Here is a 25,146-nt window from a genome sequence, read left to right on the forward strand (position 1 = left end):
AAAAGTCTGTGCCTTCCTTGCACTATTTAGCTAATACTAATATTAATAACTTAGTTATTAGATGTCAAAACAGTCTGAAAAGAGCATATTAGCAAAATAGTAACCTTTTAATCTGTATATAATAGATGTAATCCTTCAATGAATTCATTATTTTTCCATCTTCCTGTGACTGTAGGATTCTGTTAAATGGCAACATATCATCCCCTCCATTTTTTGCTGCAATATGAACTGCTCTATAAAACATTAAAATCAAAAGTACATAAAAAATTAAAATTAAAAATCAAATATGGCAATGAGGTTTTAATGGGATTTTTTGAAGATAAAATAATTTGGAATCATTTGGATTTTGATAAGAGCAAATAGCTCATTTACCTAAATTAAGTAAAGTGCATTATTATTTACTTCTAAGATTGAGTAAATATGTCAATTGCTTATTTGCTTAATAATTCTTTAAAATTATATTACTTTGTACTGGGATTATTTACTATTGGTCTTTCTATATATACACAAGGTGAGTTTTTAATTGATTGTACTATTTCTTTTCTTTGCAGTTTTGCAAGCTTGAAACTTTTCATACCAACAACATCATTACTTGATAGAGAAAGGTTTGGAGATTTGGTTGACAATATTGAATACTCTCCAGCTGACGTGAAGAAAATGGCAGCATTACTGACATTTCTGCATGGTTGATGGACCAATCAACCAAATGGTGACGAGATTAGTAGATCGATTCAAGAGAACTCGCAGGAAATGTCATGCAAGCCAACTGTCGTTAAGACTGCCAGACAGGGTTAAAAGATCAGTAAATCTTGTTGCAAAACCCACAAAAGAGTTTCGGTAAATTTTCAGAATAGATGAAGATGTTTAACAGCACAATAAGGAAGATTTACAGAATTGACTGATCTGCATATCCTTACAAAATTCAGCTCAGCCAGCCACTAACACCAAATGCAAAAAAAAAAAAAAAACAGCACATTCAGTTTGCTATGGAATTCAGTGTACTATTAGATTGAAAACCTGATATTAAAAACAAAGTTTAGTTTTCTGATGAAATTATTTTCATTTAGATGGGTATGTGAATAAGCAAAATGCAAGATTTAGGCTCTGCTAAATCCACATATTATTAATAATAAAACAGGCCTACGTGCTCTGGATTCATAATGCGAAAATTTATTTTTATTTTGTTACACAGAGCATTAATAAAACTACAATAAATAAATTAGCTTTCGGCTGGGTGGCAGCCTTCATCGGATTAAAATACTTGAATGGCAGTTGGAATAGAGATGCACTGCCAGGATGGTGCGTGAGGCACGTGGTTAATTGTTTGTTGATGTTTGTGGCTGTGACGTATGGTGGTGACGTGGCCAGCGTTTGTCTATGGATAGAATTACTGACTCTGTGATGGGGTTAACTTGACAACCACTGTTCCTGTTCAAAGTGGTGTCCGAGCATTTTATATTTAGCGATTCCAACCAGGTACGCCTCAGGTAATGGTGGGACCTGTCCACAACCACGACATCGCGGTGTGGGTCGATGTCGTGGTGGGTTGTCCAGACATGCTCGGCGATAGCTGAGTGTTCTACATCTGCCAAACGGATCGCCCTTTTATGTTCTGAGAGACGTTTCTCGAGTCGACGTCCAGTCTCTCCAAAGTAGCAGCTCGTGCAGTCACGGCAAGAGATGCGATAGACCAAACCACTCTGTAGAAGGGTGGGGACAGGTGTTTTTATGTTGGAAAGGAGAGAACGCAGTTTCTTGCCTGGGAGTTGGAAGCACTTTATCCCATGCGATTTTAGGATTCTACCGATCTGCTGTGACAGGTTGGGATAGTATGGGATGAATGCCCTCGTGGATGACTCGTCACTGTTGGCGTTGCTGTTGGTCGTCACGTTGTCGCGTGCTTGTAGATCACACCTGTCAAGGACATCGATGGGGTAGCCACACCTCGTAAGGTCTACTTTGACTCTGGTGATCTCTTTGCGTCTTTCATCTGCGGAGCTGGAGTGTGTCCAGGCGCGAGTTAGCAAGGTTCGGGCAGTTGAGAGGAGGTGGCCCCGTGCGTGTGCTGACTGGAAGTTGGTAAATTGGCCAGCACACATAGGCTTACGATAAACTGTCGTCTTCAAGCATGTGTCTTCGCGCCGGACAAGTGTATCTAGGTATGGTATAGAGTTGTTCGACTCCAGCTCAATCGTGAATTTTATGAAGGGCGATAGTGAGTTGAGGTGGGTTAGGAGTCACTGACCTGAGTCTCTAGGGATGACTACGAACACATAGCGACACCAAAAGGCGCTGTGATCTGGTGCGTGTGTAAATGCACGTCCCTCTAACTCCTCCATCACGATGTTTGCTGTGACCGAGCTGACAGGGGAACCCATGGCTGTGCCATGTATCTGCTGGTAGATCGAGTCATTAAACATGATTGCACCCCCTGTTAAGCACAGTCTGAGGGCGGCGGAAATGTCATCGGGCGTCAGTCTAGTTCTGTCGCTAAGGGTTCCATCATTATCCAAGAGTTGTTTTGCACAAGAGATGGCAAGTTCCACTGGGATGGAGGTAAAGAGTGATATGACATCGAACGATGCCATGACTTGATCTTGCGAGATGGATATAGTGCGGATCCTTTCTATGAACTCAACACTGTTGGAGATGGTGTAGGTGGTCTTGCCAACTAGAGGAGAAAGAAGTCTCGAGACAAATTTAGACAGCTCGTAAGTTGGTGATCCACAGCAGGATACAATAGGTCTTAGTGGTGTGCCTTCTTTGTGCACCTTCGGCAGGCCGTAAAACCACATATTATTGTTGACACTTGATTACATGCATAATGGGTCACTGTGTGGCATGCACTCTCTGCATTTGGCATTTTTGAGCCAGTGTTTGTAGATGGAAACATTTGATGTCTCTTTCAGTGTCATTAGGGATAAATTGCCTTTTTTTTTATGACTATGGTACCGTTGATAATGATGACTGGTTTCAATAGGATGGTGTGAGGGCCCCATACGACAGGAGTTATCTTGGAGTTCCTGGATAAAATTTTTGACAACAAGGTGGTTTCTAATCGCTATCCTGAGGTATGGCAAAGGACTGCTGTGGTCTCCATTGTAGCCTGATTTAAATCCATATGATTTTCATCTCTTGACATTTTCTCAAGTGGTGTTTTCAGAAGAATCCATGAACCATTCTTATGCTGAAGATGAAACTAATTTTGTGTCATAGGAAAGTTTGAAGCATGTTCCTCACAACGGCAGTCCAACTGCGACACATTATTCATAAACAATGAGACATATGGCAGAGAAGAAAAATGCATGGGATACATACAAATTAACACGTGACACAGAAGCCTATGATAGATACAAGTTGATCTGTAACCAAGTTACAAAGGAGGTTAGGCAGGCGAAGGCAGATTACGAGAAATCTTTGGCAAGGGATGCAAAGAAAAACAGCAAAGAGATCTTTACTTATGTAAACTCTAGCAGGAAGGGGATGAATCAGATTGGCCCACTTGATATCGATGGGTCAACTGTTGATGATCCTGCTGAGGTAGCTAACAAACTGAATGAATATTTTGCATCAACATTCACACATTAGGAGTTATTCAGCGAGGGGAATGCCAGTGGTGTATTCAACTCGGGCAGTAAGCTAGAGAATCTTGTAATAACTGAGAGTAAAGTGGAGAAGAAATTGTTGAAGATAAATACAAGAAAGGCACCTGAGGTGGATGGGATCTATCCAGTTATATTAAAGGAGGCAGCAAAGGAAGTAAGCAAACCCTTAGCCATAATTATGAGAGCTTTCTTGGACTCAGGGGAAGTACCCATGGACTGGAGATGTGCAAATGTGACCCCAATTCACAAAGGAGGATCAAAGGGCGACACAAGTAATTATAGACCTGTTAGTTCAACTTCTGTTCCTGGGAAATAAATGGAGGCACTGGTTAAAGAAGCACTGCAGGATCATCTAGACAAGACTTCAGTTATAGCTCAGACACAGCATGGTTTTGTTAAGGGGAAGTCTTGCCTGACCAATTTGATTGGATACTATGATGCAGTCACAAAGGAACTGGATGCAGGAAATAACTTTGATGTTGTATACTTGGATCTTAGAAAGGTTTTTGATACTGTTGCACATGGAAGACTGCTGCACAAATTGGAGCAGTGTGGCATTGGAGGCAAATTGCTGTTATGGATAAAGGGGTGGTTGAGGGGCAGAAGACAGAGAGTAGTAATCAATGGACACTGCTCATCGGGGACTAATATTATTAGTGGAGTCCCTCAGGGTTCAGTATTGGGTCCATTACTGTTTTCTGTATTTATAAATGATATTGATGATGGTATATCAAGCTTAATGTCCAAGTTTGCAGACGATACGAAGGTTGGCAGGGTTGTCAAGGACAATACTGACACTATGCTACTGCAACAGGATCTGGAAAGGTTGAGCAGATGGGCTGAGAGGTGGCAAATGAAGTTTAACATCGACAAATGTAAAGTACTACATATGGGAAGCAGCAACCCCAGAGCAACATATCAACTCTATGGTACTACACTGACAGTGGTAGAGAATGAAAGGGACCTGGGGGTGGTTGTGCAGGCAGATATGAAGTTCTCTGAGCAGTGCAGACGGGCTGCAAGAGTAGCTCATGGTGTATTGTCGATGATATATAGGAATTTTTCTAGCAGGGATAAGGAGGTGATTATTCCATTGTATAAGGCAATGGTCAGACCAAACCTAGAGTACTGTATACAGGTCTGGAGGCCTCATTTCAAGAAGGATGTAGAGATGCTGGAACGAGTACAGAGAAGGGCAACAAGATTAGTGAATGGAACAAAGGGGTGCTCTTACGAAAAAAGGCTTAAGTTTTGCAAATTACAGTGTCTGGAGACTAGGCACTGGCGAGGTGATCTGATAGAGGTGTATAAAGCCTTGAATGGTTTGAGCATGCTCAATGCCGATGGGATTCTTCATCTTTCTCAGAATAATCACCTGAGAGGGCATAAATTCAAATTGAGGAAGGACGGATGTCGGATAGATGTGCGGAAATTTGCCTTTGGCCAGCGGGTGGTTGGTTGGTGGAACCGACTTCCATCACTTGTTGTTGAAGTTGATAGCCTAAACAAATTTAAAGCTCAACTGGACAGGTATTTCGAACGAACGGAGGGGTGAAATGGGAGTGGTTTTTTTTTTTTTTTTTTTTGGCTGATGCTGAATAAGCTTGCTTTCTTGCATCATATGCCTCTGCTAATGCTAATTCTAATAGACGGGAGGAAATTTGCTTTTAGCCAGCGGGTGGTTGGTTGCTGGAATAGACTTCCATCCCTTGTCGTGGAAGTTGATAGCCTAAATAAGTTTAAGGCTCAGCTGGACAGGTATTTTGAACGAACAGAGTGGTGAAGTGAAAGTGGTTATTTTTTATTTATTTATATATTTGTTATTTTTTTTTTTGGCTGATGCTGCATAAGCTTGCTTTCTTGCATCAAATGCCTCTACTAATGCTAATGCTAAAAACAAGGACACCCTGTTTGTGAAAAAATTTGTGACACAAATTTTCCAACAGTGTTAAATATAGTTAATCTGTTAATTTTTTTTTCTAAACAATATTCTGTGTTTTTCAGATGAATGAAAAATTATCCTGTATATAGCTACATGATATTTGAATAGTTTCTGGACTACTGCACATTTCATTATTAGAAAATAAATATTTTCTAAAAATAAAAATGTAATACTAAGTGACAAATATATGTATCTAACCTAATTTTTAGAGTAATATCATAAAATAATTTTTTTTTTTTTTTAATCGTATCCAACAAAACCAATAATTTCACAAAAGAAGATGGCCATGAAGTAATGAAATAACTTTTTTTTAAGGACTTTCAGGGGAAGCAAATCCACAAAGATATGAAGACATTACATGATAACTGTCCACCACAGAATACTATCAAAAACTGGGTTGTTGAATTCAAAAGGATTGAATTGTCACCAAAGTTAAACCAAGTTCTGAATGACTCATGACTGTGTAAACCACTGTAAACATTAATGCTGTTCTTTACCTGGTCTTAAAAGTTATTGGATTGGATTACAATAAATAGAAAATACACTAAAATATCCTGTGGACAAGTCCACCATACTGCTCACAAAACTAAGCATAAAATTTTTTTGGAGAAAAAGATAGGAACATAGACCAGAAAAGTGAGCAGTGAATTGTGCAAAGACAGTTCATAAAATTATTTAGCAGGACTCAACTTTTGCAAGCCACTTTATAGCTATAGAGGATATGATTCAGATCCCAAAAAAGCAATTTATGGAGTATCGTGAAGCAGCTCCTTGCCACAACAAATTTCAAAGTGTGCTATCAGCTAACAAGGTGTTGGCATCAGCTTTTTGAGACAAAGGTAATATTCACTGATTATATTCAAATGGATAAATCCATTATGGGTGACATTTTGCTACTGAAAATTAGCAATTAGTATTAGTAGAGCCATATGATGCAATACAGAAAGCCTATATATCAGCCAAAAAAACCCCTTCCCTTTTAGTCTATCCATTCCCTTCAAAAGTCTATCTAGTCCATTCTTGAATTTATCTAGCTATTAACTTCCACAATGACAGATGGAGGTTTGTTCCAGCAATCAACCACTTGCTGGCTAAAGGCATACTTCTGCACATCTATTCTACAACTGGCTTTCCTCAGTTTGAATCTATGCTCCCCCCCCTCAGGTTCTTAATCTGAGCAAGCGGAAGTATCCCATTAGCATTGGGCCTGCTCAAACCATTTAAGACCCTACACACCTCGATCAGATCACCTCGCAGGTGCCTAGTCTCTAGATGCAGCAATTTGCAGGACTTAAGCCTCTCTTGGTAAGAGCACCCCTTCGTTCCCCTCACCAATCTCGTTGTCCTCTGTATTCATTCCAGCAGCCTTCCTAAAATGATGCCCCCAGACTTGTATGCAGTACCCAAGGTATGGCTTGACTACTGCTTTATACAAAGGGATAATCACTTCCTTATCCTTGCTAGCAAAATTCCTGTATAACAATGTCAAGACATGAGCTGCTATGGCACCTTATTGCACAGCCCAGAAAACTTCATATCTGACTGCACAATTACCCCAGTTTATTTGCACTCTCCACTGACCTGAATGTAGTACTACACAATTGTAACGTTACTCTGGGGTTAATGATCCCCATATACAATACTTTGCATTTGTCAATGTTAAACTTGAGTTGCCACCTCTCAGCCCATCTGCCCAATTTTTCTAGATCTTGTTGCAGTAGTGTACTGTCATTACTGTCATTAACAACCCTGCTAACCTTCATATTATCTGCAGACTTTGACATTAATTCTGATATACATTCATCAATGTCATTGATAAATATAGAAAACAACAATGGGCCCAACACTGAACCCTGAGAAACTGAACTAATAACATTAGTCCATGAAGAATAGTGTCCATTGATTACCACTACAGCAGCAAATTGCCCCTAATGCCATACTAATCCAATTTGTACAGCAGTCCATGTGCAAAAGTATCAAAAGCTTTCCTGAAATCCAAGTATATCACATCAAAATAATTTTTTTCCATCCAGTTCCTTTGTGACCACATCATAGTATGCAATCAAATCGGTCAAGTAATTAGACAAGGCTTCCCTTTAACAAACCCATGATGTGTCTGAACTATAACTGCAGTCTTGTCCAGGTGATCCTGCAATGCTTCTTTAACCAATGACTTCATTATTCTCCCCAGAACAGAAGTTAAACTAACAGGTCTGTAATTACTTGTGTCACCTTTTGATTCCCCTTTGTGAACTGGGGATACATTTGCACATCTCCAGTCCATGGGGACCACCTCTGAGTGCAAGGATGCTCTAATAATTATAGCTAAGGGTTTCTTACTTCCTTTGTTGTCTACCTTAATATAACTGGATAGATTTCATCTACCCCAGGTGCCTTCTGATGTTTAACTTCAACAGTTTCGCCTCCATTTTCCTCTATTTTATTACCAAGTCATTTAGTTTCCTATTAGAGTTTGAAAATTTCTGGCCTCCACTTCTCTACAGATTTCCTCATGTGAATGCAGATGCAAAATATTCATTCAGATTGTCAGTTACCCAAGCAGGATCATCAACAGTAGAACCTTCAATATTAAGTGGACCAATCTGATTCATCCCCTTCCTTCTAGAGTTTACATAAGTAAAGATGTTTTTGCTGTTTTTATTTCCATCCTTTGCCAAAGATTTCTTGTAATCTGCCTTTGCCTATCTAACCTACTTTTTGACTTGATTACAGACTAGTTTATATCTACCATAGGCTTCTGTGTCACCTGATAATTTACATGCATCCCATGCATTTTTGTTCTTTACCATGAATCTCATTAGTTCATCTGACATCCATTTAGACCTAAACCTTGAACAGCATTTCTTATTTGGTATGAAAAGTCTAGTAGCTTCCAAATTTAATTCAATGAATTTAGCATTAGCATTAGCATTAGTAGAGGCATTTGATGCAAGAAAGCAAGCTTATGCAGCATCAGCCAAAAAAAAAAAAAAAAACCACTTCCACTTCACCCCTCTGTTCGTTCAAAATACCTGTCCAGCTGAGCCTTAAACTTATTTAGGCTATCAACCTCCACCACAAGGGATGGAAGTCTGTTCCACCATCCAACCACCCGCTGGCTAAAGGCAAATTTCCGCACGTCTATCCTACATCTGTCTTTCCTCAATTTGAATTTATGCCCTCTCAGGTGATTATTCTGAGCTAGAGGAAGAATCCCATCAGCATTGAGCATGCTTAAACCATTCAAGGCTTTATACACCTCTATCAGATCACCTCGCTGGTGCCTAGTCTCCAGACACTGTAATTTGCAAAACTTAAGCCTTTCTTCGTAAGAGCACCCCTTTGTTCCATTCACTAATCTTGTTGCCCTTCTCTGTACTCGTTCCAGCAGCTCTACATCCTTCTTGAAATGAGGCTTCCAGACCTGTATACAGTACTCTAGGTGTGGCCTGACCATCGCCTTATACAATGGAATAATCACCTCCTTATCCCTGCTGGAAAAATTCCTGTATATCATTGACAATACTCCATGAGCTACTCTTGCAGCCTGTCTGCACTGCTCAGAGAACTTCATATCTGCCTGCACAACCACCCCCAAGTCCCTTTCATTCTCTACCACTGTCAGTGTTGTACCATAGAGTTGATACGTTGCTCTGGGGTTGCTGTTTCCCATGTTTGGAAGCTTCCCAATTCAGAATTTGCTTGGTAATGTCATCAGTTGGTCCTATTGTATGGAATTTACAAATTGTCTGAGAGTTACATCTCTAAGTAAATCCCACATCAGTATATACTCTGATCACTGCAGGTGCCTCCGTAGCCAGGTGGGAAAGAGCAGCAGTGTGTAGCACACACTTCTTGATTAGACCGGGGTTTGAGCCCATTACCACCAAATACAGAGGATGCGGAAAGGTCAGGGAATGACCACCGCATGAGACCCATATGCAGTACATCGGTGTGATGGCTGCCTAATCTTGAGCTCCTCAAGTTTTCAGTGTTTAATGTATTTTTTTTAGCGAGTCTGAGTAATATGTTCGTATAGTGACTTCCTAAGTTATCCTGCATCCTTGGTGAAGATGAATACCATGAATCTTTAGGTAATTATTGTTTTTTTACGTGATTTTTTCTTGCCTGTACTGTATTCATATTTGCCGCCTTTGCTTGTCTCAATGCCCGGATGTTAACACCTTGGTTACTAGCCTTCACTGCTCACTAACTCTTGCCCACTACTGTATCACAAGGTCAAGCAGTTGCATTGTGTTGGGAGTTATTCGCCAGTCGACCCCCTGTATTGCAGGACTTTACAACTCCGACCTATTTACGCTCCCACTCTACTTATGAGACTGCCTTCGGCAACAAGCTGGAAGAAACTTGGCAATCAAGCATTTGGTTATTTGTCTGCTTTTTGCCTGGCTACGAAGTTTTGGAAATTGTCAGCTTTTGCCTGGACAACGCTCTCAACAGACCACTTTTACTTTGACCACTAAACACAATTGTAAACTCTTTTCCAACCCACTCGTAATCCTTTATCTGCGCCTAAAATCTGAAAATGCCTTTAATGCAAGATCACCCAAATAATGAAAGCTGCGTAATTTGTGGCATTGTTCCGGATGTAGCTATAGAATGTATTTCCTGTCTCAAGACATACGGAAGTGAATGTCTCGTGTTGGACCTAAAGAGGCTCGGGAAGCAGCGATGGAAAGTATGGCAGTGTCCCCCCTGTAAAGGAGAAAATTATATACAGTCACTAGGAACAACTGGTGAAACTTTTAACAATGACGTTAACCAAATTTCGGATTCACTTGAGCACAGGACCCAACCCGCACCTGAAGTACACACGGAAAAACTGAGATCGTCAGATTCACATGTGGAATTGACCCCTAACTCATTACTGGCAGAACAAAATCTCATCATGCAAAAATCAAGTAGTTCCCAACACGATAACATCCTATCAACAGAGATCTCCAAAATAGTTAATCAAGCATCACTCGAACACAGTCCACTCTTTGTCTCGCTCCTCACAAATATCGAGACAACTCTATGTAAGAAGCTATCCCCAATTAATAATATCCTCGCAGACCTACTGCTTGAAAACAAGCGACTACAAGAACAAAATGAATGCATGCACAAAACATTGGAGGTGTTGGGAAAAAACTTTGATGATCTGAAGCATTCTGTTTGTGATCTTGCTGTTCAAACTAACCATCATGAGCAGCATCCTCCGGACGGACACGTTCATGCGAAACCAAGAGCTCCTACCCAAGCCACCCCATCTTTATTATCACATGACTCCTCTCCATCCCCCATTCTTACAAGATGTGAGTCTGAAGTTGTGTGCCCTGAAATCACAGCAGATGCCAACGGATACTCTGGAAATACTGCCTCCCAGAAGATCCAAAGAAGTCATCAGGAGCAAAACCTGCCAAATTGCACCTTTTCGCAATCACAAAACTCACATATGGGGTCCTCGCGCTCGAGACCGGATAATGCTCTGGCTGCGGAAGTACATCGCAATTGTGGCTCCACTTCAAACAACGTGAGAGGTAACCATTATACAGGGACTACGATTGTATCTAATGTAAAGACCCATAGAGACACTACAACGTATGCAATGATTGCAAGCCAATGAACAAAAAAACAAACACTGACCCGTAATCCAACTCTTAAGGAACTGAGCCCCAATCTTAAAGTTATTGGAACCAATTTGCACTTCAGCAAGATGCAAATTGCGAACACTCGAATGATGGACAAGCGGATGCGTAATGTCTTAATTAGTAGGCTCTCCCCTGCTACCACAGCTGATGATGTGGAAAACCTTCTTGCTGCATTCAAAATGAATGGTAGAGTCACTAAGCTGTCCACGAAATATCCCACCTATGCCTCCTTTAAGATTGATGTAGCTGATGCAGATTTTGAAGCACTCTTCAATCCTGAAATCTGGCCTGCTGGAGCTCTTGTTATGCCATATCTCGGGCAGCGATATAGAAGTAATGGAAAGGACTCCCACCAATGGTACCCTGATTCATAGCAATCCCAGATCTTGTTACTGCAACCAGAACCACAGACACAGAACACCAATATGCCGATCCCTGTGCTCGTCAATCCAAGACACACCCCGCTGAATCGAGTAGTGCCATGTCAGAGACCACCCGTCCGTATCAAAGTACCCAGAGTACCTGCCTGCACCATCTTTTATCAGAATGTGCGTAGTCTTAGGAACAAGCTTGACACTATGGAGCAAATTCTGCTCCCCGGACATTTTGACCTGCTCGCCATCACCGAAACCTGGCTGAATGATGACGAAGAATTCCTAGTGGCAGCTGCCCCAGCTAATTATGGGGTCGTATTCACATCTCGGATTGCACGCAAGGGTGGAGGCGTTGCAATATTCTACAAGAAATCCGCTTTCAAGCTATTGGATAATAAATCCAGTAACTCTCCTAACTAAGAAGCAATCCTTGTTACGTTAGGATACAACTTCGTGACGTTTGACGTCTGTGTGCTGTATATACCCCCAAAGCCATCTCAGCAAATCATCCTTGAAGTTTCCAACTGGTTAATCAATCAGCTGCATCCCACAGCTTCTCACTTAGTTTGTGGTGATTTCAATTTACCTCCTCAACTATCTAATCTGAAAAAGGATCTTCTGGCACACTTGAAATGTGCTGACCTACAACTTATTAATGAAACTCCAACCAGGAGGAATAACCTCTTAGATCTAGTTCTAGCCTCTTTCCCCTTGCACCCTTGATTACATTGCAGAAACGTCATTTGATTCCGATCATGTCCCGATACATGTGACCGCATATCTGCCAGCCCCCAAATTAGAAGCCAGAAGGACAACAACAAAGGTTGACATCACTAGCCCCAACTTACTTGACGTAGATAAGTGCATCAGAGCCGCCTCTCTCATTCCCTGGGTGGCCTTAGAGACTTGTGACCCAGAACTAGCTGTGAACATTCTCACAAATTGGATCAACACGGTTGCCAAATATGCTGCCTCTAAAAAGATCACAATCAGTCCATATACAAGACTTTGGTGGAATTCTGAACTCAAAATGAGTTTCCAGCTGAAGCAACAGCTCCATCGCACATGGAAACAGTCGCAAAATGTCAATGATTGTATCGTTTATTCAAGGGCACGGGCTCAATTTAATCACCTGAAATCTGAGGCAATCAAATTATACATTAACCGTGAGCTGGCTAAAGGAAAAATTCCATACAAGAAAGTGAACCCTCATTTTCCTTTGCAGCTTGATCCTGAATTGTGGCTCGATTTCGTCACAAGATTTAACCGTAATCCTATGCCAAACTCAGATCTAGCTCTACTAATAGAGCCCATCCAGCAAGAAGTGTTGAACAACATTCAGATTACAAAACAACAGCTGATCATAGCTATCAATTCTCTACCTGCCTCGTCAACCACCAGTGATGATGGAGTTCCCCAATTCATGCTCAAATGCCTAAGTCCGTACATTATTTGGCCACTTTTAATAATCTTCAACCAGTTACTCTCGAACAAAATTTTCCCACAGCAGTGGGAAAACTATCTCATCAAACCTTTAGCCAAAGCTCAGTCACCATCGAAACCTAAACACTTCCGACCCATCTCCAACTCCTCCAGCCTGCTGAAGCTCCTGGAGAAGACCTTACTCCCCTTCCTCACTAAGCAGATCTTGCCCAGTAATCCAGCCCAAATTCAGTACTCCCTTCCAAACAGATCAACGATCACCAATCTGCTAGCCACCACGAATACTATCTTGTCAGCATTGGAGAATAGGCAGGAACTAGCTGTGACTTACTTTGACATTGAGGCTGCATTTGATGCCGTCCAAGTAAACCAACTTCTCACTCTCCTGGAATGCCACTTCCAGATCACAGGGAACATATTATGCTTTCTCTCCTCTCTTCTGAATAACAGAGTTATAAAGCTTCATACAGGAGATCGCACCCTTACTAGATCTGTCACTGCAGGAGTCCCACAAGGAGGGGTCCTTTCGGGCCTTCTGTTTTCATCCATTATCTTCCCACTGGTTGCACATTCTCGATGTCTACTGAGCTATGCGGATGATATCAAGATACTCACTCCCATCATCCCCGGTCAAGACCTAGATCTGGTAAAAGTGGAAATTAACAACACTCTCACCACAGTCACATCTTACCTCTGCCAGTTTAGGCTCAAGATCAATCCTGGTAAGTCCGAATTCATGGTGTATTCATTGAAGCAAACTCCTTCTTCTCTCCAGCCTTCGGTCAGCAACACCCTCATCCCAATTGTATCCAGCCATCGTGATCTGGGCGTTGTATTCGACCCAAAACTTCGATTCAACGCCCACATGGATATGCTCCTCACACGTGCTTCAAGACTCCGGTGGATAGCAAAACAAAATCTCCTTCATATCACAGATAAAAAGATAACTGTGAGGTACATAAGAACAGTTATCTTTCCACCTTTACTCTATGCTGCTGAAATTTTGGCGTCAGCGGCACCATCAATAAAGAAAGCACTCTTTGCCACAGAATTCTGGCTCCTAAAGTGGGCCAACAGGAAGCACAACCTTCCAGCTCTGATTCGTACCAAACAGCTTGCCAACTCTCTCGGAATTCCATGGCTTCCCACCTTAGTTGACGACCAACGCCTCCTAGCAACAGTCAAGATGATAACAGGCATAATGGCAACACCTTCATTCTGGGATACCTGTGGCTGGAGGATCCCCCCTGCTGCCCTTAGGGCCAATCCTGAGCTCTACTCGCATTCAGCACGACGACTCCATCTCTCGGACAGGTTCCTTCCTCAGCAGATGCTCAAGCAAACCCAGGTACTGGACACCGACCTGAACAAATTCGCTGCTGACTGGACTTACAGGAAAAAAATTATGACGAGTAAGACTAATCAGCAATGAGTAATGTGTACCTTGCATCTGTTCCTGTCTGATTGAGCTGGTGATCTTATCTCAATGTTAAGCCAGCTCAATCAGACTTAACACTCGTAAGGAGTTCTCTCCTTTGTATTATGATATGTTTTCTTTGTAAAATTACCTCTTTGTAAATAATTGTTCAATTTTCCCGGAAGTTTGGGAAACTGTAAACCCCTGGCTTTATGGCCGTGAAGGGTAATAAAGATTATCTCTCTCTCTCTCTCTCTCTCTCTCTCTCACATATCCCGGAGCAATATGGCCTTAGTTGCTAATGCTCCTAAAAACCAAATAAACAAACAAACAACTGATCACTGCCACCTAGGGTTACTATATACCGCAGATGCTTAACACATGAATTAAAAGACAAAGATTGTGGGTATCTGTTTCTTATACCAACAAAACATTTGAAGAATTTGAGACAGATAATTATGTAATCGATGCAGTCAAGGAGTTGGTTAGAGGATCAGGAGAGCAAGTGGGGGTTGAGGTCCAAGCAATTTAGTTTACTGTGAGTTATATAAGATCTTTATTGCAAAAATCTAATTGCAATATTAATAGTCATAATAAGAGTATAGTGCAAGGAAGCCAGAGGCTTCTGCTGCACTGCCAAAAAAACAAACAAAAAACAAGTAGATAAGAAAATACAAATTATATGCTTCCTTCCTCATACAGGTAACTATCCAGTTGACCTTTGAATTTATTCAAACTGTCAGCTTCAACTATCTGCAAGGGCAACTTGTTCCAGGATTCAACTGTTTCAGTAATCAGTAACTCATCAAATCCACAAGACAGCTTTAGCAATGTATTAGATCTAAATATAGACAGAGCAAGGCCTGATTTTGGGGGGGAAAGTTCAGCTCTGTCATAGATCATTTTAAGTCAATGGTTGCTGGCTATAAGCAACTCTCTCTCTCTCCTATAGACTTTATCCCTAGGAAATCTATAAAAGTTGCAGTCGAGAGCTTGGACTGCAGGTAGCATTTGTGGAGAAATCTTCTGAAGAACTGAAAGTATTGCTTGCTTACTTGCTTGGAGGGCAGGTTTCAACCAAAGAGCTGGTTAGGGTATCTCCACTCAGTGGTTTCCCAAGCATCACCAATGATCATTTTAATGGTTTTGACCACCTCTAATAGTCTCTTGCTAAGAGACTATCAGAGGTGGTCATTAAGAGCTCTTGCTATTAATATTAATCATAATATTATATGACAGCACGACGAAACAAATGGCCCTCAGTCCCCAGCAGCTTTCACTCCCCCTCTTACGGCAGCGAGAGGATCAGAGTGGAAGCAGAGGGTGCTAAGAATCTCTGGGTACGACCAGAACCCATGCACGGAAACTGAATTTGGCCTGTTACAACGTACAATCGCTCATCGGTGAAGAGAGGATATTAGAGTTGGAAAAGGAATTAGAAAATGAATTGGAATATCATCGGTTTGGCTGAAACAAGAAGAAGAAATGAATCACTTATAAGTTTATCAAGTGAAAATCTACTATACACAAATGGAAACAGTGAAAGGAGTGAAAGTGGAGTTGGGTTTCTGGTCCATAAAGATTTAAAAAACAACATTTTGGAATTCAAAAGTACATCGCCAAGGGCGTCAAGACTAATACTCAAGATTTCTAAGAGGTACAAGCCAAAGGTTATAATGATTTAGGTTATAATTATAATGATTGAGCCATGACGATGAAGAGGTTGAAGAAATGTACACCGAAATTGAGAGTCTTCTAAATGAGCAGAAAACCCACTATACTATTATTATGGGGGACTTCAATGCTAAGGTTGGAAAAAGACAAAACAGCACAGAAAGGGGAACTATAGGAAATTTTGGAATTGGTGAAAGAAATGAAAGTGAAAGACTTGTGGAATTTGCAGAATCTCAAGGATTGTCAGTAATGAACACTTTTTTCAAGAAAAGGGTGAACAGAAAGTGGACATGGAAGAGTCCAAATGGATTAACAACTAATGAAATTGACTTCATCTAAACTAACAGAAGATATATCATGAATGATGTTACCGTCCTGAATAAGGTAAATGTTGGAAGTGGTCACAGAATGGAAAGATGTACACTTGATATAGATGTAGGAAAGGAAAGGAAAAACTGCAATCGAGTAAATAATACAAAGGTCTTTGAAATAACAGAAGAGGAGAAAAAGCAGTATGTATTGGAACTTAAGAACAAGTTTGAGCTTCTGCAGACTGCTCAGGACCAAGATATCTACGAGGAATATTACAACTTTCTGAAAGTGATAAAGCCCAAGAAACCTATAGGGAAAACGAAATCCAAAGAAGAAAAAATTAGTCAAGAAACACTTATGATGAACCGAAAGCGACAAATGAAGAGCAAGGTAAACACTGACAAGGAGAAAATTGAGTATACTGAGTTAGTAAAGCCATTAGAAAGAGACTCAGAGAGGACATAAGAAGATTTAACACAAGAAAAGTAGCATAAGCATTAAGGGAATACAAAGGACCTAAATCAGCAGCCATGAGCAGTAATACAGAAAGACAAATGATACTGAAACTGAAGAATAGCGATGTTGTATTTATTAACAGCAGAGAAGGCATAATTCAAATAGCAGAACACTACTATAGAGAATTATACAAGGAGAGAGGGCATGACGGATCCATTTTCCCCAGCAGTGGGGAAGATGGATCACAAGCAACACAAATTAGCAACACATATGACATACCCGATATTCTTCCTGATGAGGTAGAACATGCATTGAAGAAGAATCAGAAAGCCTCGGGGGAAGATGAAATTACTGTAGAGTTGTTAAAATTGGGAAGAAGAGACATAATACAAAAACTGGCAAGGCTCTTCACAAAGTGCATTAGAAAAGGTGTGACACCTAAGCAGTGGAATAATGCAATCATAGTTTTGCTGCATAAGAAAGGAGATAAATCAGAAATTGAAAATTATAGACCAATTAGCTTGTTATCCCACATCTACAAGTTGTTTACAAGGGTCATTACTAACAGATTAGAAAGAATACTTGATTAGAATCAACCGAAAGAGCAAGCTGGCTTTAGAACAGGATTTTCAACTATGGATCACCTTCACATAATGTCACAGCTAATGGAGAAAGAAAATGAATATAAAACACCATTATGCCTGGCATTTGTGGATTATGAAAAGGCATATGACTCCATACAGCATAAGGCAATGTTTCAGGCACTGGAAAGACAAGGCATAGATACCCCATATATTATGATTTTGAAGAAAATATATGAGAACACTACTTCCTTTATTAGACTAGACAGAGACAGTAGGAAATTTAAAATTGAGAAAGGAGTTCGAGAAGGAAACACAACATCTCCGAAGCTGTTTACTGCTGCCCTTGAGAAAGCTTTCAGAAGATTAGACTGGTCGCAGAAAGGAGTCAATGTGAATGGAGAGTACCTAAACCATTTATGATTTGCAGATGATATTGTGGTCATAAGCCACGATTCCAAAGAATTAGAGGAAAATCTTAATCTGTTATGCACAGTTAGTACGGATTTTGGACTAAAGACAAATATGGCTAAAACAAAAGTAATGATGAACAAGTATGCCACAGAAAGGGAAATAATGATTGAAGGAGCAGTAATTGAAAAGGTGGAGTCATATACTTATCTTGGACAAGTTATTAGCTGTAATAATGATAAATGGCTGGAAGTCAAGAGAAGAATAAATTTTGGATGGATAGCATTCAGGAAATATAGTCACATACTGAAGAGTCACATATCCCAGTTTGTCTGAAACATAAAATAATGAACCAATGTATACTCCCCACCATGACTTATGGAAGTGAAACTTGGGCACTCACCAAAAGAATGGAAGAGAAGCTGAGAACTACACAGCAAAGAGTGGAACGAATTATATTGGGAATCAGACTGTTAGATAAGAAGAGAAACACATGGATTAGGCAGCAAACTCAAGTAAAGGACATTCTTATCAAAACTAAAGAACTAAAATGGTCTTGGGCACGACACGTAGCTCGAAGACATGATGACAGATGAACTAAGAAAATAACAGAATGGTATCCAAGAGGAGCTAGAAGAAGACCTGGAAGACAAAGGCAGAGATGGATAGATGAAATTGATGAGTTTGTGGGTAGTAAATGGATGGCCATTGCACAAAATAGAAGGAACTGGAAAGTTGCTGGAGAGGCCTTCACCCTGCAGTGGATTGAAAATGGCTTATGAAGATGAATATTATGAAATTATTATTATGTCTTTACAAGCATGTTCATGTTCTTTACATTCATGGGCCAATCTTTATATTGTATGAGCTGAAAACTCATGGGGAGAACCGTACTTCCTTTGTCTGATAGCAGCTCTACAGCTGCCTAATTGAAATAAAGCATACAGTCTAAAATGGAACTGAAATACAGACCAAATCAAATGAGTCAAAACCATCATACTGATGGACAGCAAACAGAAGACAAAAAAAGATGAGGGAACACTTTATCAAATAGAGCTGAATTTGTTAAATAAAAGTTGATTCATTTTGAGATTATTTCATCCCTTCTATGGTAGGAAAGAAATTTTTCAAACACCCATATATTAACAAATATCTCATACATACATAGGATTTATCTTCCAGAAGTGAACACAGCTGTCACTGGTACCAACTGTAACCACATAATTCCCATCAAAACTAGCATGTAAATCATGTACCTATATAGAAAAATTTGAGGTTTAAGATTAATATTATTGCAATTTTCTTGGCAGTTATTTGTTTACATTATAAATCTACTGTGAACAAATAAGCTAAATAATTAAAAAGGAAAAAAATTATTAAAATGGAGAAGCTTACATTACCAACAACCAACTTGAATATATTGTCTGAATTTGTATGTCAAAGTTTAATATTTGTATTTAAATGTAGCAAATCAAATGTATGTTATAGAGTGTAATTTCTAAGTAGTAAACTGAGAATGATTGAACACCATTGCAAATACACTTTGATCAAGCTAAAGGATTAGAATCATGGCTCTCTTTATTTCAGTTGAATGTGGCAACCAGAATTGTTTTGCTGTCTTAGTGGAAGCAAAAATACTTGTATATTCATGTTTGAAGAATGAACCTTTATATCACATCAAACAGAATGTATATAAAAGTTTAAATGTAACACATGCATGAAAATAGGAGTATCATAGCAATATGATGCTCCATGATGATGGAGGGGCTTCTCCATTTATCACTTCTTTGAAAACATTTCGGTTTAAATCCTTTAGAAAATGGAAAAGTTTCTTAAATACTTTTTTATATGGGGACTGTAGTTAGTCTATACTGGAAGTTTAGAGTTTATTTCCCCTCCACTCCCACAAAATACTGATCTACATGGTCTCAGCTGCCTTGATATTTATTATAAATAGTTAAAACTAATCACAGCCTTGCTAGCAAGTAAGAAGCATTATTAGTAGAGATAAATGAATATGAGGAAGCAAGTTTATACAGAATCAACGACCTCATCTGCTATTCATTCCAATAATTTTTCTAGTCTTTCTTTAAACTTATTCAAACTACCCTTACATACACTAAATGTTTTTGTCAACAATCAATTATTCTCTGGCTGAAAGCAAATTTTCACACATCTATCTATTCCCGCATCCATCCTTTTTCAATTTAACCCCAAACACGAGAGGTATTAGAACCTATAGTACTTAGTACCGTGCTTGGGTTGGAGGTTGAGAAGACGAAAGAAGATATTTGTTGACATAAGACTTGAACTTCTGTAGACTAATTTTCAAGAAATACTATGAAGTAAAATTGTTCCAGAAAACGGCAGTTGAATGAATAAACGAGGAAGATGAAAAGTGGTTCTGTGAGTTTGAAGTTGGACAGTAAATGGATGTTGGCTGGTGTCAGCACGTGTTCCGATGGTTTTGAAAGATAGAGTGGGAATTATATAAACCGATTCAGAAGATTGTTGTTATTTGGTTTTTAGGAGCATTAGCAACTAAGGCCATATTGCTCCAGGATATGCGGTGGTCATTCCCTGACCTTTCCGCATCCTCCATATTTGGTGGTGATGGGCTCGAACCCCGGTCTAATCAAGAAGCATACTGCTGTTTCTTCCCATCTGGCTAAGGAGGCACCCGATTCAGAAGAACACTACCCATGGAAGTATCTGTAGAAAAGGCATGCATCAGAAACAGTATGTCTATGAGACAGCGAGTGGAGAGACACTGTTAGAGATGAGTCATTAATTAACCTCACTGTCCTCTTTGGAATGGAATCTAGAAGCCTGAGAGAGGTTTTGAGGGCACCACCCCAGATGTGAAAACAATCGCAAATCCCCCCACTTACCATACAGGTAATAGGGGATTTGCGATTTGTACAGAGTGAACTGTTGTTTGGAAGAAAAGTACCGTTGAGAGCGAAAGAGAAAACCAAATTTTTTAGATGCAGAGGAAGCAATATTTGTAATGTGCTTGTGCCAAGAGAACTTAGAAGTCAGGATAATCCCCAAAAGAGATATATCATCTTTCTAGGTAAGATGATATATCATCTTACCTAGAAATCAGAGTTTCACCAAAGATAAGCATAGGAGCAGAAGAATCCTTTTTGTGAGATATAAGACAAGACTGAGTTTTAGAAGGATTGAAATCAACTAAGTTATCTTTGCCCCACTGGAGAATTACCTGGAGATTGGCATTTAAGGAATTGGTAGCGGATATTTGAGAAGTTGAAGCTGATTGAGCAGGGCAAGATTTCTCAAACTGGAAAGTGGAATACAAATGTGCTGTCATTGGGAAAACTATGGATAGGATTTCCAGTCAATGGAAGAGGGTCATTAATATACAAGAGGAAAAGAGTGGGGGAAAGAATTGAACCTTGGGAGATACCAGCATTATTGGAGAAGTCAGAAGACAGAGAGGCATCTACCATCACCCTCAGCGAGCGATCAGAGAGAAAACTGGATAACTAATTACAAAAAAGAACTGGCAAACCATAAATGGAAGCTTGTTTAGAAGATCTTTATGCCAAACACGATGAAAACCCTTTGAGATGTCATGATTTGTTGTTGTTGTTGTTATTCGGTTTCTAGGAGCATTAGCAACTAAGGCCATATTGCTCCGGGGATATGCGGTGGTCATCACCTGACCTCTCCGCATCCTCCGTATTTGGTGGTCACGGGCTCGAACCCCAGTCTAATCAAGAAGCACACGCTTCTTGATTAGACTGGGTGCTTCTTGATTAGACTTGATTAGACACTGCTGCTCCTGCCCACCTGGCTACAGTGGCGCCACAGATGTCAAGAGCAACTGCTTGAGTTACAGCGAACTTTTCCATTGAATTTGTCCATAAGTGGGAAAATAAGACAGAATATTACCAGTGGATCGACACTGGCGATTGTTGGTCAGAAGAAAGGTTTCTAGGTAGTTTAAGAGTTGGCAGTTAATTGATTTCTCCATTACTTAATTATTTCTCCATTAATTGCAATGGGACGATAATTAGATGGGTGGGATTTTCACCCTTTTTAGGAACTGGCTGAATATGAGCAAATTTCCAAACAGAAGGAAAAATAACTTTGGAATAAGAAAGTGAAAGAAGGTAGCAAAGAACAGGAGTAAGTTCTGGTGCATAGGTTTTGAGAACAAGTGGAGAAATACCATCAGGACCTCGAGCTTTCTTAGCATCAAGATTCCTCAAAATCCTTCTGATATTCTTTTCGTGGAAGACCACAGGAGACATTAAATGGAGCATGTTGAGAATGGTGGAAGGTTTTTACCAAGATCAATAATACATGAGTTGGAAGGAAAATAGGATGCTAGCAGGTCAGCTTTATCCTTGGCTGAAGTGACAACAGTATCATCTGGTTTGGACAGAGGTGGGAGCAGAGATGGGCAAAAGTTGTGGCCAATAGCTTTGTCAAGAGACCAGAATGCTCGGCTACCATTAGGGCAAGAAGCAAGTTTTCTACTCTTAGCCTGTTCAAAATCTAGTTTGGACTGATTAATAACTGCTTTACAATTGTTACAAGCTTTGGTGTAGGCAGAAAATGAAACTGAAGAATTGGAAACAAGCCAATTACAATATGCAACATTCTTCTCTTGAACAGCCTTAGCACATATTTTTGGAAAACCAAGGTTTAGATAAAGGATGAGATTTTAAAGTGGAGTATGGAATAAAGGATTCCATTCCTACAAGAATAATTTCACTGACACGATTTGAGCAAATGTTGACATCAGAAGTTTTGAAACAGTAATCTGACCAAGGAAAAGAAGAAAAGAAATCTTGCAGGTCATCCCATTTTGCATTCTTGTAATGCCAAACAACATGAGGTTTGGAATAGCCACGAGATAAAGGCTCCATTGGAGAAGAGACAAACACCAAGTTGTGATCTGAGCTGCCTAAAGGACCACTCACTTTGACCGTGTACTTAGAAGGAGTGTTTGTGAGAAAAAGATCAAGCGTGGTGGCTGTATGGTTAGGATTGTCCAGTATTCTGGTAGGTAAATGAACAGTCTGTGGAAGATCATTAGTAATTACAAAAGCTTCAGCATTTTGACCAGCTGGGTTGGTGTGACTAGAAAACGGAAGCCAGCTGGAGTTGTGAACATTAAAATCACCAAGGAAAATTACCTCACTGTTAGGAAAGTTGGACTGGAGAAAGTCAAGTTGCAGAGAGAGGAAGGCAAAGAGCTACAAGTGATTAGTGGAGTTGGGAAAGCGGTGGAGACAACAGATGAATTTGACACAATGAGATAGAGAGATTTTAAGCCAGAGAAGATGAAAAAGAGGAGATTCCAAATTACCAAGTCTCTAACAGGGAATATTGGAACAGACATGTGCACAAGTACCACCTTTGAGGAGAAAGGAATCATACAGTGAATAATTTGGGCAACTGAGATGAGCAGTAGTTGAATTAACAGATAACTGAGATTCTGTCAGAAAAAGTACATGGTGTTTGGCAGACTGCAAGTGGAAATGGACATCGTTGAGATTAGAAATGAGACCAAGTATATTTGTGAAATGAACTAGGAAGTGTTTGGGAGGTTTAGATCTTTTCGCAGATAAGCTTACTCTATTAGTTTGACAATTGATTGTGTATTTAATAGTAAGAAAAAGTGGGAGGGTTAGTTTGGTTCTTGGTTTTTTTTTTAGGAGCATTAGCAACTAAGGCCATATTGCTCTGGGCATATGTGGTGGTCATTTCCCAACCTTTCCGCATCCTCCGTATTTGGTGGTCATGGGCTTAACTCCAGTTTAATCAAGAAGCATGTGCTATGCACTGCTGCTCCTGTCCACCTCGCTATGGAGGCGCCCCCAAGTGGGAGGGACATGCAGTATGAAGTAATGAAATTTTTCGATATGGTGTACACATTGTAAGAATATACCCAGATCCTTGACATAATGTGGCCTCGACAATGCCCCCCCCCCCCGCATACACACTACTTGGGCTCCCTCCAGTCACTATCTGGCAGAGTAAAGGTAGCAAGATTATACACTAGCTGATCTGAAATCCTCCTAGAACGTTACCAATAGGTTCGGTCAGGTGCACTCACTAGTGGCTGGCCTGCAAACACCGTTTTAGAGCTGTACCCTCTAAATGTAAGGAAGATTGGATCTCACCATGATGTCTATCATAATCTCAAAAGTCATCAGTCATACTGCATGATAGAAGTGTGACTTCCATCTGTAAATATCCCATCAATGTTTACATAAGATGGGGAAGGGCTAACCGGAACTTAGCTCTGGAGACTAAACATGGGTTTCACCACTTCAAGCCTCCAATAAGCAAAGTGGTGCTATTCATAAGAGTCATCTACCACCTAGTATTGCCTGGTAACACAGAGGGGTGGCATTCCTCCATGTGGTGTGCGAGCCACACCTTGACCCCTGCTTACGTTGGTTCACACCTGGGTGTCGCACAGGGGTTATACCCAGGATTACTAACAGTCCCACCATTGTGAAAGTGCAAGCAGAGGATTTGGCTGTCACAGACCATCCAGACTTTGCTGAAATTGGGTTCACTTGACTTGAGTGTCACCTGAATATCAGTTCCATCAGCATTTTAGACTCCCAGGTAACATGTACAGCTTGTCTAGCATATCTGAGAGAATGTCTGTGACAACCTCAAGGACCAGAAAGAGTAAGAATACCATAAGAAGTTAGTTTACTTAAAGCCTTAAAGATTGGTAACTTTAATTACCAATCTTTGATTGGTAATTGATGTTAGGTGTTTCCCTTTTGTATCCATGATTGATCTTGTTGCACTTCATTGCACCCATTCCAACAGATCCAAATCCTTCTTAAAATGCTTCCAGACCTGAACACAGTATTAAAGATGAGCTCTAACTGTTGCCTTATACAATGGAAATGGGATAATCACCTCATTGTCCCTGCTGGAAAAATTCCTGTATATCAATGTTTCCCAATTTAATCTGGCCATGGAACCTATTCGTAATCTTTAAAAAATTACAGGACCCTGTGACCAATGTTCCTCCCACCGTTCTGGTAACAGCATTGCCAAAAGTTTATATCTTCTCTTATTTAAACAATTCCAAGTTAGATGAATAATAAAGTTGCCAAATTACTTGAGAAGAAAAAGACGGCATGGAAAAGTTACAGAGCAATAAAAAGTATTGAAGCCTATATGAACTGATCTGTAATAATGCCACTGAAAAGGTTAGGCTGGCAAAGGCAGATTATGAGAAATCGCTGACAAAGAGAGCAAAGAGGGGGGGGGAA

General features: G+C 40.2%; 1 protein-coding gene across 1 annotated transcript in view; it reads right to left on the reverse strand.

Moving 5' to 3' along the window:
* LOC150085135 (cilia- and flagella-associated protein 251-like) overlaps positions 1–25,146 on the reverse strand; it is a 198,207-nt gene that overhangs the window by 5,416 nt on the left and 167,645 nt on the right. The window contains exon 9 of the mRNA XM_090373840.1: positions 19,031–19,122. Within this exon, the coding sequence (XP_090229966.1) occupies positions 19,031–19,122 (92 nt within the window). The remainder of the gene's footprint in view (positions 1–19,030; positions 19,123–25,146) is intronic.

This window comes from Mastigoproctus giganteus, chromosome 5, assembly GCF_048544385.1.
Source record: "Mastigoproctus giganteus isolate SK-2022 chromosome 5, ASM4854438v1, whole genome shotgun sequence".
NCBI classification, from domain to species: domain Eukaryota; kingdom Metazoa; phylum Arthropoda; class Arachnida; order Uropygi; family Thelyphonidae; genus Mastigoproctus; species Mastigoproctus giganteus.